The 16,732-nt window shown below is 34.4% G+C and overlaps 1 protein-coding gene across 4 annotated transcripts in view; it reads left to right on the top strand.

The window, feature by feature from the left end:
• Positions 1-16,732, top strand: part of LOC149901739 (membralin) — an 84,944-nt gene that overhangs the window by 13,067 nt on the left and 55,145 nt on the right. For all 4 annotated transcript variants that reach the window (XM_090110702.1, XM_090110703.1, XM_090110704.1 and 1 more), the window contains exons 7-8: positions 3,004-3,061; positions 12,944-13,027. In XM_090110702.1, the coding sequence (XP_089966828.1) occupies positions 3,004-3,061; positions 12,944-13,027 (142 nt within the window). The remainder of the gene's footprint in view (positions 1-3,003; positions 3,062-12,943; positions 13,028-16,732) is intronic.

Below are 16,732 nucleotides of genomic sequence, written 5' to 3'. Positions count from 1 at the left end.
GAATCTCATTCAGAAATTATACTTTATAGCAATACATGCTATGGAAAATATGTAACTATTTTTTTTTTTCAAATTCTTCTTATTGTCGTCATGAAAATCGTGTTCGCCTGGGACGTTCAGTTAGAAACTTAACATTAGAAAACGCATACATATATGTATGTGCATATACACAAAACTATTCACAAAAGATAAATTTACGGATGTTCCAACCAATTGTATGACAATATTCCTTGTACACTACCTACCTCACAGGCCTAATCTGCATAGCGGTCCGAATTCACGTTCCAATATGGATGCACTGCAACTATTCACACTCATATGGAGCTGTCACGATACTGAGAAATTGTATTAATCAATTGTCAAACGTTGTCAACGTCTAGTACTCGCATTTCGTGTACGCATCCGTCAACGGTGCTTGCACGTGGAATTGTTAGACGACGATAGACGAGACATCGTTTATTGAGCTGGACTATAGCAGTTTTAAAACAGTATTATTTACAGGATGGGGAACTGACACATAGATATATACTGCACTGTCATTTTTCCACATTAGAAATAATACTGCTATAAGAAGCAGAAGCCGTTGCGCAGAAAGGTGCAGTCAAAATAGACATACTGGGATATGTTGTAAACAGTAATATAATCTTTCTGGTATTAAAACTCTTTCTCCATTCTTTGCTTACTTGTATTAAAAGCTTCTTAAAATTATCAAGCCAACATGTGAAATCTACGACCATACTAACCTAACACACACGTTACACAGTAAAAAGAGACAATACAATAAAGGACAATAATAAAAAAGAGAAATAGCAAATCACAATTATCTGATTGTTAAAATATATCTGAGCGAGATAGATATATGCAATAGATTGCACAGATATTGCCATTTGATACAGAGCTCAGATAATAAAAATCTGCATTTAATTGGAAAGTGGATTAAATCCACGGGAATTAATTTGATTGCAGAAATATTTTATGCTTATTGCTGGTGTGTTTCTATCCTCGAGGCTATGTTAGCTAATAATGGTATTAGTATAATCCGGTTGCGAACCGGCGATTATCTGTAAAGCCGTGCATAACACGTGCATGATACATTTTCATTAATTTAGATGATTATGTAAAATTGATTTCTGTTAGTTTATTGTTATGTACTGAAATTTCTAGATCAATTTGCTAGTTTCTTTATTATTATAGTGTTCTTTACGGACAAGCACAGTAACTTAATGAGCCTTTTGGGGTACAATTTTTAGAACTCTTAGAAGGAATTTTCTGCTAAGTATATGATTTTTCACGTTTATCTTTTTTTATTTCCTTGGCAGTTTTTATTAAGATGTTACGCTAATTGGGTTATATTCGTATTACATAGTTACTTTTTAAAATACATAGGTATATAATAGGTACAATAATAATCCTAGCTTGTGTCATATTTACAGGACACAAAAACTTCAAAGCTCCGTAAAACAAAGAACTCTCTTTTTAGGCTTCGTACAAAAATGAAACAGAGCACCAATTACTATCAAAGCAAAATCAATATTGGATTGGTTATACAGTTGTGTTGCGAATTTAGTGCGACGAGAGCTTCGCGAACAAACGTTTCTTAGATTGATCGATGTTGGGGCGATGGAATAGCATGCCATATATTAACGGCTCCGCGCCTTAATATTAACAGATTCGGAGGAGTGTGAGGCGTGTTGCAATGTTGTTCTATGGTGGCCGTGCGCACTATTTTAAGTAACAATAGGAGTATGTGCAATTTGACGATAATGAGCGAGAAAAATCAAATAATATGATTCTTTCTATTCGATTGGAAGTCTTTTAAAAATTTAAAACTCAAAGACATCTCTTGCCAAGTCCAATGCTTTTTGCTTTTACATAAAAAAGGTTAATTCTACTGAAATTCCAAGTATAGTTTGTTCTTCAGTAACGCATACAACATCTTTCAAAATCAGATAAACTAGTTTGCGCGAATCTTCATGAATGAAATACCTAAATTTATTTTTTCGACAGTCGTTGTATTTTATTATTATAGCGCTTAACGTGCTTATATTCAGGCGACCCAAGTAGGTGGATACAGGATGACCAAAATCAAAATAGTTTTGTACTTAAAAGCGTCAAGACACTAAAACAAATTCTTACAAATGATGCCTGCTAAAATTCCCAGCAGCTTTCAGGTAGGGGCTACGGAGCGGGGACACCGGGGCGCTATCAATCTTGCGGCCACATCATTCGCTCCCGCGATTGAATTTCATTAATGAAACGCTTAGTGCAGATTGAATCCATTTGAGTGTGAGTGCGATCGGCACCGCTTAATGTTCCCCCGTGCACTACTTCGGTCCGAGAAACTAATACTTTTAGCTTTCATTAACCACGTTGCAATATGTTGAGTGGAGTGCTGAGCGAGTTTTGAAATGGAATGTATAAAAACAATATTTTTTTAGCGATATAATAAAATGTCTGGAATTTGTTAATTAGGGTATCGAATTTGGCCTGAATATATTTTTCTACGGATGGACTAAAATTAGGGCCTTGAGGCAAATACTTATGATAATAATTTCTACTAGAAATTAATGAGCAATCGCAATTATATCCGTATTTGTTACTCAGTCATTTATTTTTTTTGTAATACCCATAATGACATTTTCTTCAACTAAATTAAAAATTTTATAAGTAGTTACTCCACGATTATATGCATTTTATATAATCGCCTTAATTATAAAGTAGGTCCGTCCGCCCCGGCTTCGCCCGTGGTACATGTTTATGTTTTCTTTCCATAAGAACCATCTTCGTACTTCAAGGAATATTATAAAAAAAGAATTATCGAAATCGGTCCACCCGTTCACGCGTGATGCCGTGACAATGAAAAACGAGTTTCATTTTTATATATTATAGAAGAACCAGATCGTTAGAATCCATGGTTAACTTTACTTAATACAAATGTAAATATTTTCGCAATGTTTTTCATATCAATAAAATCGAGTACTTTATAAGTTTATATTGTTTCAGACCGTTTCTATATCGATGCTCCTGCGCTACGCCCACCATCAAATATTTGTTTTTATTGGTAAGTGAAATCCATTTTTCTTTGTATTACATTATCTATGTTTTATAATGTTTTCTTAAAAACAACGAGGGTTCATTAACCTTTTCCTGTGTCACAAAGTTATGATTAAACGCTCTTTATTTTCTTAATCTTCGCAAGCATTAAATAAATCCAAGATACTCAAGTGGAACGAGACAATACCGTAATTTCGTCGGAAGCCTGAGATTTGTCGATTTTTAAATTGTAATAAACGACACACAGAGCTGTTTTCCCTAGTTGTCGGAATGAATTCTGTGAAAAATTCTCGAGCTGTGAGCCGGCTCAACGGCAATCTCTTTGTAATAACAATAATTGCGAACAGCGCCCGCGGCTAGACCCCACCCACCGCCTGCTGAAAAATAAAATAAAATAAAAAAAATAACAAAAAAATATAACGGTCGGATTTACCTAGCGCCCGCTCTTTGATCCGTCGACAATTAGCCAGATGGAGATAATTTGTTTCTTTCCCCATTTGCCGCCACTTGGCTTAGAGCTTCATTCGATGATTGTTTTCTATTTCAATTTCACAAAGAAATGAAAAATCTCAATTGTCGGAGCGGCGCGGATTGCCGCGGATTCAGGTAAGCCGGCATGTTTCGCGGCGGCCAATGACGTTAAGACTTCTTTGAATGGAAAACGGGACATTTATTTGGTTTGTTTGATTTCATTTGAAGTTTTAGTTAGTGCAGGATACTAATTAGCATATTACATGATTATTAATTTTGCTTTGTTTATACTCGTTGAAGATACTGGTTCTCACCCGGCAAGTTAGTTCACGTAGGTACCTAACGTTTTTTAACTCACGTCAGGTTTTTGTATATTTACATAGAATATAATACCTATGATAAATAATAAACAAATATTAAAAATAAATAAGTAACATTCGTCTTCTTAAGCATGTTTAAGCTTACGGTCTTTCCAAAAGATCTTTTCATATTTATATTAATACATAAGACTTATTTATTTTTTTATGTCAATACGCAAATCTCATCGATCTAAGCTATTTATAAATACACAGAAGCAAGATTAGCATACGATATGATGGCGCACAAAACATTTCGGGGGTAAGCGCTAATTCGAGGCACTCGTATTTCATCGGCATAATAATAAAGTTTCCCACTCCACCGTCCTGCAGGTATATTTTTCAATAACAAGATGAGTCGCCATAGAAACCAACTGGATCACATTGAACAGATTTACCCTCATCCGATATTGTGAGTTTGAATAGTTTATTCTAACTCCCAGAGAGCTACTTAAAGATAGAGATCTCCTTTAAACGCTCTTCAGTATTTTCCTGCGTGAATTCATTGAAATATCGGCAAGCGGGTTGGAAAATTTATTTATGTTCCGTTTAACCTGTTTTGTGTACGGATTTATATATGACTTGTAAAGTGGTTTATCTTCTGTTTGCATTTTTTTTTAATTCTACAACTCTTGTTCTTTAAAATGATTATAACAATGTATTTATTGTTTGTATTGCTACACTTAGTGAAATTATCGACGATTTTATGTTTTCTGACTTTAATGTTGCAGATACTGACTGTACTTTCCTATACATCTAAAAAGATCGAGCATATTAAACTTTTTAATAACAAGATTTGTCTGTTAACATTTTGTTTTCTAATAAATAAAATACGATTAAATTATTACGTCTTGAGTATCGATATAGCGATCTGTTACTAATTAAATCTGCGTTAGCGGAAACTCGTCGCAGAGGAAGTTTATTTACAATACTCTGAGAAGATATCAGAGCCTTCTAAGACTGCAAATTTATGAGAAATGCTTGTTTAATCCTAGCTATTTATTCCGAACGTATAGGGTTCTGTTTTACTAGTAGGTACTACTACGTTAAACGCTTTCAAGTAGTAAATAGTTCGTGGAAATTTAGGTTCACTGTAAGCATATTTAAACTAAGTAAGTAGATGTACACGGAAACGAAGCCTTTGACGTATTTACCTTATCTCTTTCTAAACCCTTTTCTGGGTAAACGAATATATATTCATTTGGTTAAATGTATATATGTTTGATTAAATATAGGCTCCCTACGAATTAGTAATCCCGGGTATTTCAATAAGCAGTAACAGTAGGTACTTATTAAAAGTTTCTACGAAAATTTACACACCTTCACCATAGTACAAACGTTTATACCACACAAATACAACTTACCTATCACGCATTAATAAGGCTCATTCCAATTCTTCATTCTGACTACATAAGGACATTTTTCAAGTGTCATGCACACACAATCCCTATAACATCATTTATAATTCGGTGGTAATTGGTAAAAATATGATGTGACCATTCAAAAGTGCCATAAGAAGTCTAATTGAATGAATAAATGTTTGAGTTTGACATTATAGCAAACGAAAACAGTGCTCATTATTTCACCAGCATTGCTTACAATGATATAGCAAAGCAAATTGCATTTATCAAGCACCAATGGTGCTAATGAGCATCCGTCCAGGTGTATTCGCGTAATGAGATCGCGAGTGACGCGCACGCAGTCAGCCGGGAAACGGCAACGCGGCGCGGATGTCAATAATAAGCTTAGCGAGATGTAGTAGGGATATGGTTGATTTGTTGTATGCGATTTATAGCCTTTTTTTGTTTGGATGTTGAAGTTAATTAAGTGCAACGTATGGTAGCTTAAAATGTCCAGTATTAAGGCGGTAGGATAGAATTTGTAAAAGTTCAAAATGATTCTGAAATTTTATAACGTAGGTGAAACATTTGATACCTACACAATAAACATCTCAAAATTAATACTTATTTCGTTGTTAGGAAATTTTCCATTTCCTTCATGTGGCCTTAAAATTAAAATTGGATATTTAGTGTGTCGGAAAAAGGTTTGCTTTAGAAATGATTACAATAAAATCGTTATTCGTGCGTTACACATTGAACAAACGTAAACGTAGAACAATACAAAAGGTGGTCGTGCAAAAACGTTTCCACAAACGTAAGGCGACCTCAGGGCTGTCACCTGTTCGAACTCACGGACGTTAGCCGATTACCTATTGTGCGCGATCGCATACAATCCGGCAAAGGAAACGAGCCGCATACAACCCTACATGATATAGGTATTATATAGGTAATCTGTACTTGTCCGACCATTGTGATTCTTACACGTTTAGCATCCCTTTGATTTTACTTTTACAGTACCTTTCCTACGTTTTATACACAAACAAGTGTGTCTTTCAATAACAAAACCTTTGTGTGGTTTAAATAAATACTTGGGCGTATAAAGAGAAATTTGTACAAATAGGTATCAACAGCGATTTGGGTCGGAATGTTACATACGGTACTTAGATAGATTTTATAACAAATTGTATATGTAATAAATGTTAGGAAATTTTCCATTTCCTTCATATGGCATTAAAACCTACGTGTAAAGTGAGGGTCTTTTGATTGAAGGTATATTTGAAATGACACAAAAATAAACATGTAGATATCATGTTCATATATCATTATATAAACATTAGCATTGGTTTATTACATTTTCCATGTATAATTAATTAAAATGTCCACTTGCACCGACATAAAACAAGTAATTGTGTTTGACATTGATTGTAATAAGATTGAATACAATGCAACTGTCCATTCGTGTTACTGATGAATAAATACTATTTGGGTAATCTATTCAACCTTTATTAACAGTGATGTAAGCTCATATGCACGTGAAGTTTATTTAAAAATATTTGAAAGAACACAAATCTGTGTGTGACTATTATTTACTATTTAATTTTCATAATTCTGTTCGTTTTTTTTTATATACGGAATAATTCATGAAAGTTATTTTTCAACTGTATCACCCGTGCATTAAAATTGTGTTCTATTTCTTAATTTTTTTCTGTCATTTCTTTTGTAATTTTTTATCTACTAGGTACTTAAGTGTTAAATTTTGCATTACTGCTTATAATATAGAGATATTTTTTTATATAGGTATGTAACTATCTATTATTAAATTTATCCGAAAGATAAGCTTTTATTTCAGCAATTCTACCTATTATAATAATAGCGTAACAGATACTACGAAAAGTAGCTGGAAATTTAATGTCACATTCACACGCGCTGAAAATAATCTATAAAATATTTTTCGCCCAACAACATGGCTTTGTATCGAGAACTGATGTATGTGATATTATTAATTAGGTTTCTGATTTCAACGTTACGGCTTAATTGGGTGTGCACCAACAAAAGGAGCGTGCAGTGTGAAATACTGCGAACTCTCTTTTAATTTTGCGTTTTATTTTATGGCTGTGGGTGTTTATTCAATATTTGGTGTGATGTTTTGGGTTTGGTCAGCATTGTGTTCTACGAATGTATTTATTAACTGGAGATTATATCATGGAAATGAATGAAAATGTTCGATTTTGGGTATTTTTTTATGTCAGAACAAGCACAAGGGTAGGTGGGCCACCCGATGTTGGTTACCACCGCCCATAAACAATTGTAACACTAAAAGTGTTACAGGTGCTTTGCCAGCCTTACAAATAAGTTCTCAGTAGCTCTAGTATTTGTCTCATCTCGAATAGAAGATGACTATTCAAATATTTTAAGGTTCATTTTCTGAACTCTGTTCTTAATGGCTTATAAATATTAAAGAACATCTCCTGTAGGTAATTGTTAAAAAGCCCATATAGCATTTCGCATAACGTAAAAGAATTTGAAGGTTTGCATAATTAAATATTGTTATTAGCTTCTGTATAAAACGTGAAATAACGAAGAAAGGCCTCTGAAAACATCGTTTGTTAAATTCAAATAAACATGGTTGTTTATAATTCCGATGTTAAACCTTTTCTTAAGGCTTCATGGCACTAATGGATAGAAAGAAAACAAGCTCCTTTAGAGATACTTTGTTTACCGTTAATGACTCAGTAAAAACATATCAAGTTCACCCATTGAGGGTTTTACATTGTGTTCTTGTGTCTGTACTCTGTGGACATGACAATAGAGATTTATTAGCTGCTTTCGTGTGTGATTATGTGTGACATTGTCGTTGATTTAAAATATTTTGCACATACCACTTTCGATTAGCTTCATTCTTCTTGTTTGTATGGATTTGTTGCGTAGGTGATAACGGTTCGATTTTATAAGATACGTGTAGTAAAAAAGAAAACTAAGTTATGTATTCAATTTGGAAATATAAACTTAACATAAAGTTAAATAATAGTTTTAATTGTAGCAATGGGTGGTCCAGCAGCCTGGCGCAGCATTTGCTTCGAGAAGCTTTTCGCTCTGTGTGGACGCGCCTAATGTTATGGAGAACTTACTAGTTACAATTTGTTACAGTTGTCTTCACTTGTCAGCAAATTTTATAATTAAACAATTGGAAAGAGTGATATTTAAATCGTTTTGTTAATACGTAACATAACAAGAGAGGTCGGTCGCGTGGCGTGTATCGCATTAAGTTTACACAAATCTGCGGTCCGCGGCCGACTTTTGGTTAATTAACCACTCCGTGTTGACAAACTGCTCTTGGAACATGTGGGTTAATATTCGTGCTTCTAATTTTGTGTTTTCGTTACGTTTGTTGACGGCTCTCGGACTGTGAATACGGGTGTTTTCACAATCAAAATGTTAGGAATTAAGTCGTATTTTTATTGCAAGCTATACCTACTGCGAAACATATTTTTAAGATTTATAATTTTAAGCTATATTTAATTGATGAACTTATGAAATATTTAAACAACTAGGCGTAACCAAATTTTATACATAAAGGAGTTATTGTGGAGGTATATCGGTATAAATGTGATTTTGACGAGACTTGTTAAAAAGCCGAAATAAATTTATCTAAAAAACAAGCACGCGAAAACGTAAGTAGGTACTTATGCTCTTCTCAAGAAATGACACAACACTTGAACAGTTCATATTTGTATATGTTTTCAAAATATTCCATAAAATCTGTCTCACACTCGTGTATGAATCGGCGTCATTACCTACGACATTCGCATGCTCATTACATACGAGTTAATTAGGTATATAATGAAGGTATTACTTCGAGCCGAGATATGTAAGTTCCCGTAACAAGTTTCAGGCAAATGTTAAAGGAGCAAAAGCAATTTGCTCGCGGGAGCAGGCGAGGCAGAAGCCGTGCAAGACCTGGCAAATATAGCTCTATTGGAAATAAACGTTTGCACTAACGTGTATTGAATATAATAATATACATAGCTTATGTACTAGCAAATTTGTTGGTTCAAACCGATTTGTTGATTTGTAATAACTATACAGCGAGGAAGCTTGGAGATTATTGCATTGGAAATACGAGCGGATTATTTTTTAATTGAACGATATGGAAAAATGTATTGACTTTAAAAATAAATTTTATTAGTCGAATGCCTTTCTAACTGAGAGACAAAGCTTTTTTAATTTGTAAATTGGAGAGTTGTAGGTTTTTTCACAATAATATTGAAAGTGGAGCAGATTAAGCTTCCATGTGTGCGTTTTTTAATAAATTGATAAATGTTGTTTTGTTGTATAAAATATATAAAAAATAGTACTAAGGTATAAAATTAATAGTACTAAAAAATTATCGATGATAAAAACCTTGTTCAGAAGAACTGGTAAATTACTTAATTAATGGATCAGTTTCAACACAAAAATCTTGTCATTATATTTCAACCATTAGGTGTATTTTATACATTCAATATTGTAACTCATGTTGAAGAAAAATAACATCAGAATATGAGCAAGTATATATCATTATTATAAGAACATAATAGAAAATATTCATAAAAAATATAACAGCGTTTATAATAACAACCTTGTTAAAATGAGAGAAGAAAATACTCTGGAATAACAACAACTTGAGCGTAGGTACTCCAAGCCTTTAAGTAGCTAATTTGCAGATTTTTGCTGCTATAAGGCGATTTACTTCATAATTTGCTTTATTATTCGATGCTCAAATATGAAATTTTCCTAATTTATGTAGCGAAAGGTATTACGGCTTAGAGAGTATCAAGTGGAAAAGGAATGTAAGTCGATAATAATGACGTGCCGACGTCAATAAAACTCCACGCCTCTTATTTTTGATTTTCAAACGAACTTGCGATAACGTTCGCAAATAATTTTATTTATATTTTCTTCGTGTACTTATTGCTTTTAAATCACCAAATAGAGTCGGGAATTTTGATGTTAGTACACGTTTATGTTATGAAATTAAAGAGATGCTTGTTAGCTTTTGGCTTGTTTTATCATTCATGAAGTCAACATACACTGGTGTGTGCTTTGCGAGGTACTCTATGAAAAATATTTGTAATCTTTGTAAGGTTATTTAACATATTTTTTTTTTGATGAACGCTATATAAATATCTACTTATTAGCCATCCAAATAAAGATGTATTCTAATTGTGATTTGCATTAAAAAATAACAACATATCCTAAGAACATATCCATCAAAAATTATAATAATAATATTTCAGTAAAAATTCTACTTAAAATAATCTTCTACTCCAAGATAAGCATTATGTACCCAAAACACAGTAATTTTTGCCACTTTTTCATCAGTTAGTGTGTCCAATTTAGTGCTATGGTGTTATATCGCAGGCCACTCATCTCTAACAATCGTTTCGCGTTTTCCATGCTAATTTGCCGGCTTCATTGTTTCTAGCATCAAGTATCAGAGAGGAAGCGGCAAGGGAGATTAACCCTACTCTCTGCAGCTTAGGCACGTGGGAATTAATCAGGTCCTTATGGGGCAATATTTTTGTAGTGCCCATTGCATTTGATGATCTTCTAATTATGATGTCCTTGTGTGTTTTTAATGGAAAATTAGCTATAGAGTGAATGAATATCTCGAACCGAATACATATCTATACAAAGGTATAAATACCTAAAAAAAACCTACATAAATGTACTGTCTGCACTCTGAACTACTGAAATTAATAAAAAAAACCCTGTGAATGGAATGAGAACCACTCATAAATTTTAAATGATGAACGAAAATATCGAATAACAAATTTTATCAATTTTAAAAAGATTATGCTTGTTTCTGCTATGTTCGTCCAACATTTATATAAAAAGATGTCCGACAAAATGCCACGTAAATTTGTACGGCATCTATCAAAGATGTACTGATGAATTTTTCAATAACGCCACCAAACATCAATACCTTGGGAATACGGGCGCGGAGAGCGGTAAATCGTAGAAGTGCGAGCGCACGGCAGAGACGGCGGAATTAATTCCGTGTGATGTACGATGAGCGATGGGTGCAATTCACAATTTCATTAATTTTGTAAACGTAAAAATGTTGTATTGGCGCCGTGTGGATTGAGCATTCTTGATGGTGGAATTGGAAGGGTGTGTAGAACGTTTTCAAGATATGATTTTTGTATTACTTAACGTCAAAGTATATTTTACACAAATAGTTAAATCATAGCGATCTATGATATCGTCGTCAATCCCTTGAGTTTATTACCAATCTCTCACTTCAGTGTGTTTAACTTTCGCATTCAAATTAGCGCATTTCCTATCGAATTCAACCCCCAAAGAATTACTATAACCGCGTTACGTTAGAGGCATTATTTAAAATGCAACGTGTCCCTTTTATTCAGTTAGGCGACATCAAGAGATTTGGAAGCGAAGGTCTATTCGCTGCGAAATCTGTACCGGGATAATCCCGAAGTAAGCAAACAAGCGGCCGCAAAGCTCCTACGAACTACAGGCACACGCGAACTATGTTAACGAAAACACGATAAAACCCTTATCTTATTACGACTTGGAAAAACTCGGGCGGATGTCTGCCCCCGATGAAAATCCAATTGCAGGTGACACGTTTTAAAAAAAGGTGTGAAGGGGATGTTGTTTAAATATCTCTGAATGATAGTGTACGTACGTGTTGTCGTATTAATAGAATTTTTTACGTCATGATAAAATTTATGAAGAAATTATTTCTTCATTTACGTGTAAGAAATGTAGGTAAACCTTTTCATGATATTTTGAACTTAAAAAAGTAGTATCATATTCAGTGTGTGTTAAAAAGTGCAGTGTTAAAAAGGACCTAGTAAAGCCCTTTAAAATATGAACTTAAAGTCATTCAGTTCAAAAGATGTTTAGAACAATGTGTTCTAAAGTTCTAGCACGATAAACTGTTAATAAACCAAATTAAGTTGCAAAAAGTGAAACAAAATATCGTTTTATTAACAGATATTTATAACACACCCGCGAAACGTAATTTCACATTCGAAACAATAAACTCAAATATTAAATAGCGAACGCAGACGTTCGGAAATGTAAAGCATAACAGACGAGATAAACCGTATATTTTAAAGCTTCTGTTGTCGAGTAGTAAAGAATGATCCGGTGTCGGGCTGCACCATTACTAGCCGCATGAAAAATTCATATAGGTGTCGTGTGATCGCGTTAGAGTCGCGGCATCGCAGGCGCAACTCTCGCGGGGCCAGGCTTTATGCACTATGGCGCACTTAACTGTGGCTGGTGATAATATACTTGAGTTATTGAAGGTCGCTATGATGAAATGACCGTTACGCTTTATTGAGTGCTGTATAATAAAATATGTTGTGTAATGTGTGGATGGAGGATATTGGTGGAACGCTAAATTTTGAGTTTTACTATTTTAGCATGTTGTTGTGCAAACAATAACTGTATGTTTTTAGGTCAATAATTTAATATATTTTTAAGACTTGATGTTTAATAAAATGTATTGTAATCGATACAGTCAATATGTATACTTGATAAAAAATGCTCGTTTGGCTGTTTTAAAAAAAATATCCTTAATATTAAGTATATTCAAAGGCGTATTCTTTATTATATGCCCTTGAAAAAAATTATTTTTAATATTGATTATTAAATGAACTCAACCACAAAAACATAACCATTACATAAAATAAATAAAATACTCTGTTACAGTGGACCTTCTACAAATGCTGGAGTTTAACGTCACCGTGTCGTTCCCGGCGGCGCCGCTTCTTACAGTTATATTGGCGTTAGTTGGTAAGTGTGTCGCTTTAGTGCTTTTGTTTAAATTATTATAAATAATGTTATTGTGAAAATGTAATGTGGATAGAGGAGATTGGAATTTTGTTGGAAAGATAGATGTAACTTAAGATCAGAGGGCCCATCTGGCCCTTTGCTTACATAATGCCGACAGTGTTGATTATTGAAATCAATATTTATCTTATCACAAGACAATATAATTAAGAAGATCACAATAGTGACAGAAAATTGAGTTGAATCCTTAACCTTTAAAGTTTGGTTAATTGCGTATAATGCTCTCATATGCACATTTTCCCTATTTACATCAAAATCAAAAGGAATCATAGCAATATATAGTAACATGATCACATAACATACACGCCAATTATAGTGAGGTTGGCGTCAACAAATTAATACCTACTACCAGCTTGCTCTGTCATTATGAACGTAGCAAATACAACATTAGCGACGAAGCCGTACTTAGTGTGCAAAGGAGCTCCGGTACCTCTTAGTCGCTGTATGAATACCGTTTCATTGAAATGAACTTTGCCATACATGAGAGCTTATTATGAAACTATGTGCGAGCATTTTATAAAGTGTGAATTCTGAAATAATTAGTCGTGGCTTTGGAGTGAGGGTTTTCATAGGAATATGTATAATGAATAGGTTATATTTTGTTAATTTTTAGGTGCGAAAAAATTTGGTTATTATTTATTATGTCATTAAGACTACTTAAAAAGCCTGGAAGAAATCGCTTTTAAGCGATTAGGTCACCTTTTGTACTTCGCATCCAAACAGATATATATATTTTACTGTACATTGTAATATTATATGGTATGGTACAATAAATGATTAAATAAATAAATAAATAAATAAAAACTTTTACGGGTTTGGCAAAGTTTTCAAACAGTATGTCTAATAGTATCATAGCTTCCATGATTCTGTGAAATATGTAACGATATACAGTTTTTGGCAAGGTAATTTATTAACATTCTGTTTGCTAGGGTAGGGCTGATGAGGTCTAATAATGCTGATTATTGTTTTCAGTGTTGGTGTTTCTTAATAATAATAACAAGATGTAGCAGAAGTTCGCCATGTAAAATGACATGTAACGTAATACTAACGTTCCCCCTTCAATATCCTTTTACATACACCTTGGCGATAACTAAGAATGTGGAACATCGATAGGAAGAATCCCTTTCACGTGAAATATCATGCAGACGGTACCGTCGCAGTTGTCCGCCGCTCGGGCGACTCACGGCCGGCGCTCAATGTAATTTGTCCGAGATCGCGCCGTATCCGTTCCATTTGGCGATTTGTATAGACCGATAATTTGGTGTGTCGGGCGTCTTATCGCGACGTTAGTAGGTCAGTCGATTCAACAAGTACGGGCGTCGCCTGTTGCTCGCTGGGCGGGGCGCCTGTTGCGTCAAGCAGACGCCAATTCCGCCCACTACGAGCTCCTTGTGCTCATGTTCGACAAATACTTTTGACCTATTTTAAGTGAATCCCGTTCGCTCCATTTCGTCTGTGCCTTGTAACGGAATGTCGCAAGAAATGAGCTGGTGGCAATCTGTTGCCTGATTTCTACGTGTACGCAGTTGACTTGCTGACTTCTTTTTGTTACCAAATACACGTTACGGATTGTTTCTCAGTTGAACGATGAGGTAGCATATGTCACAAAAATCTATACACGAATATAAGATCTGACCCGAGGCTTCGCCCGTTTGGTAAAGAGAATTCAAATGGCAAAGAAATCATTCACCGCAGCAAACAGTAGCTTGTATCACTTTCAAACCTCCTTACTTTGCCAAATAGAAAAGTCATATTATAAAATTTCTCCATAGCAAGTTGAATGAAAGAAAAAAAAAAACTGACAATTCATGTTCATAATTTGATGAAAACAGGCATTAGTTCCTCTTTGTCACATTTAGCGTGTCTATTATATGATCAGTAGTTAATTATTATTTTAAACTAGCGGTCCGCCCCGGCTTCGCCCGTGGTACATGTTTACGTTTTCTCTACATAAAAACCATCCTCGTACTTCAAGGAATATAATAAAAAAAGAATTATCGAAATCTGTTCAGCCGTTCTCGAGTTATGCGCTTACCAACAATGTTGCATATATAATTATTTAATGCAAACATCATTTCAACAACTTTTACAATATATATAAAATGTCTTTCACATGATTACTTGAGCATTTAATACCCAAAACTGAAGATGGAAAAGAAAAAGGAAAATTACTATATTACCCATCGTATAAAAGTTCTGTCTTGTCGGCTCTGAACCGCATGTCAGTTCTTCGTGTCCGATGGGAATAGCATTAATAACCTTTTAGTTCTAAACAGTGTCACTATTTCTATGTCATGGAATTATTCACGTTATCTTATAAGTTACGTCCCTAGTGTACTTTTTAAATGTTGTGTGCATATGATATGACTAGCTTCCGCCCGCGACTTTGTACGTGCATCCCCGTTTTTCCCTGTTCCCGCAAGAATTACGGGAAATCCTTTCTTAGCAGATGCCTACGTCCTAACATCTACCTGCATGCCAAATTTCAGCCCGATACGTCCAGTGGTTTGGGCTGTACGTTGATAGATCACTATATCAGTCACCTTTGAGTTTTATATATATAGATAGATTGTAGAACATGTACATGTTATACATGTATCTTGGTTAGGTGCAATTTGATTTGTGAGTTTCGTGTTCGATATGAGAATACATCCGATATATTAGTCTGCACGAAATTGTACGAAGCTACATCTCCTGGATGAAATCGGAATATTTGGGAGCACGGCAACAAATTCATCTTGTCCAATAACTTGCACAGTAAAGTTGCTGACTCAATTATTGTTACGAGCTCAAATTCTAATCTTGAAAGTTGAGCGTGTGTGCGCCCGCATTGCATGTCTGATTAATATCGCTACGGAGTCCTACGGCTTCTGACAACTCGAATAAAACCGCAATGACGAATGTATAGCTATGCTCCTTAATATTAGTTTGATGGAGGGCTATAAAACTTGTATGATACCTACCTGCCGTTTATTAAGTTTATAACAGGTGACAATATTCTTGTCTTGTTAATGTTTTGTAAACAGGTAACGATAATTTATTTATATTTCGTAATGCATACCTTAAAAATTGTAATGAATAATTGTATCTATATTTTTCTTCATGGCTAACTGAGGTTTTCTATTAGCACATATTAAGAGGATGCAGTTTTTTCCAATGCATTAAATTGATACTGGTTATAGATGCTTTTAAACTTAAAACGATGAAATAGCATCTGTAATAACTCAGAAAATTTCTGAGTCGTAATATATACCCGCATTCGCTCAAGTTGAAAAAAATCGTTTACGATTACTTTCAATCTGTTCAACATCGACTTCGGCACATTTATTAATCTCTATTATCTACTCGACTGTCCCATGAATTCGAAGACATTTCAATTACCCTCCCTAGCTAGCTTCAGATTAAATTTTTCATCTGTTCGCTTTCATACGATTTCTCTTTGCTTTTTCCAACTCGGAGTAGCCTATTCCATACTGGGATTACGAACAGAGTCAACAGGGACATCTCAAAGTAAAACAAACAGGGTTGGCATTTCATCGCGCAAAAATAATAACAGCGGAGCGAAGGTGATGCAGCATCAGGCGGGCTTATTTCAGTTGTCGTGTTTTTGTTTGCTCCCACATAGCATCACGTTCGCAGCGGGCACGC

Source organism: Colias eurytheme, chromosome 16 (genome assembly GCF_061535395.1).
Source record: "Colias eurytheme isolate Ceu_HAF_F1 chromosome 16, ilColEury1 Martin Lab GWU primary, whole genome shotgun sequence".
Classification (NCBI taxonomy): Eukaryota; Metazoa; Arthropoda; class Insecta; order Lepidoptera; family Pieridae; genus Colias; species Colias eurytheme.
The sequence above is the reverse complement of the archived record's forward strand: the minus strand, read 5'-3'. Positions and strand labels throughout refer to the sequence as shown.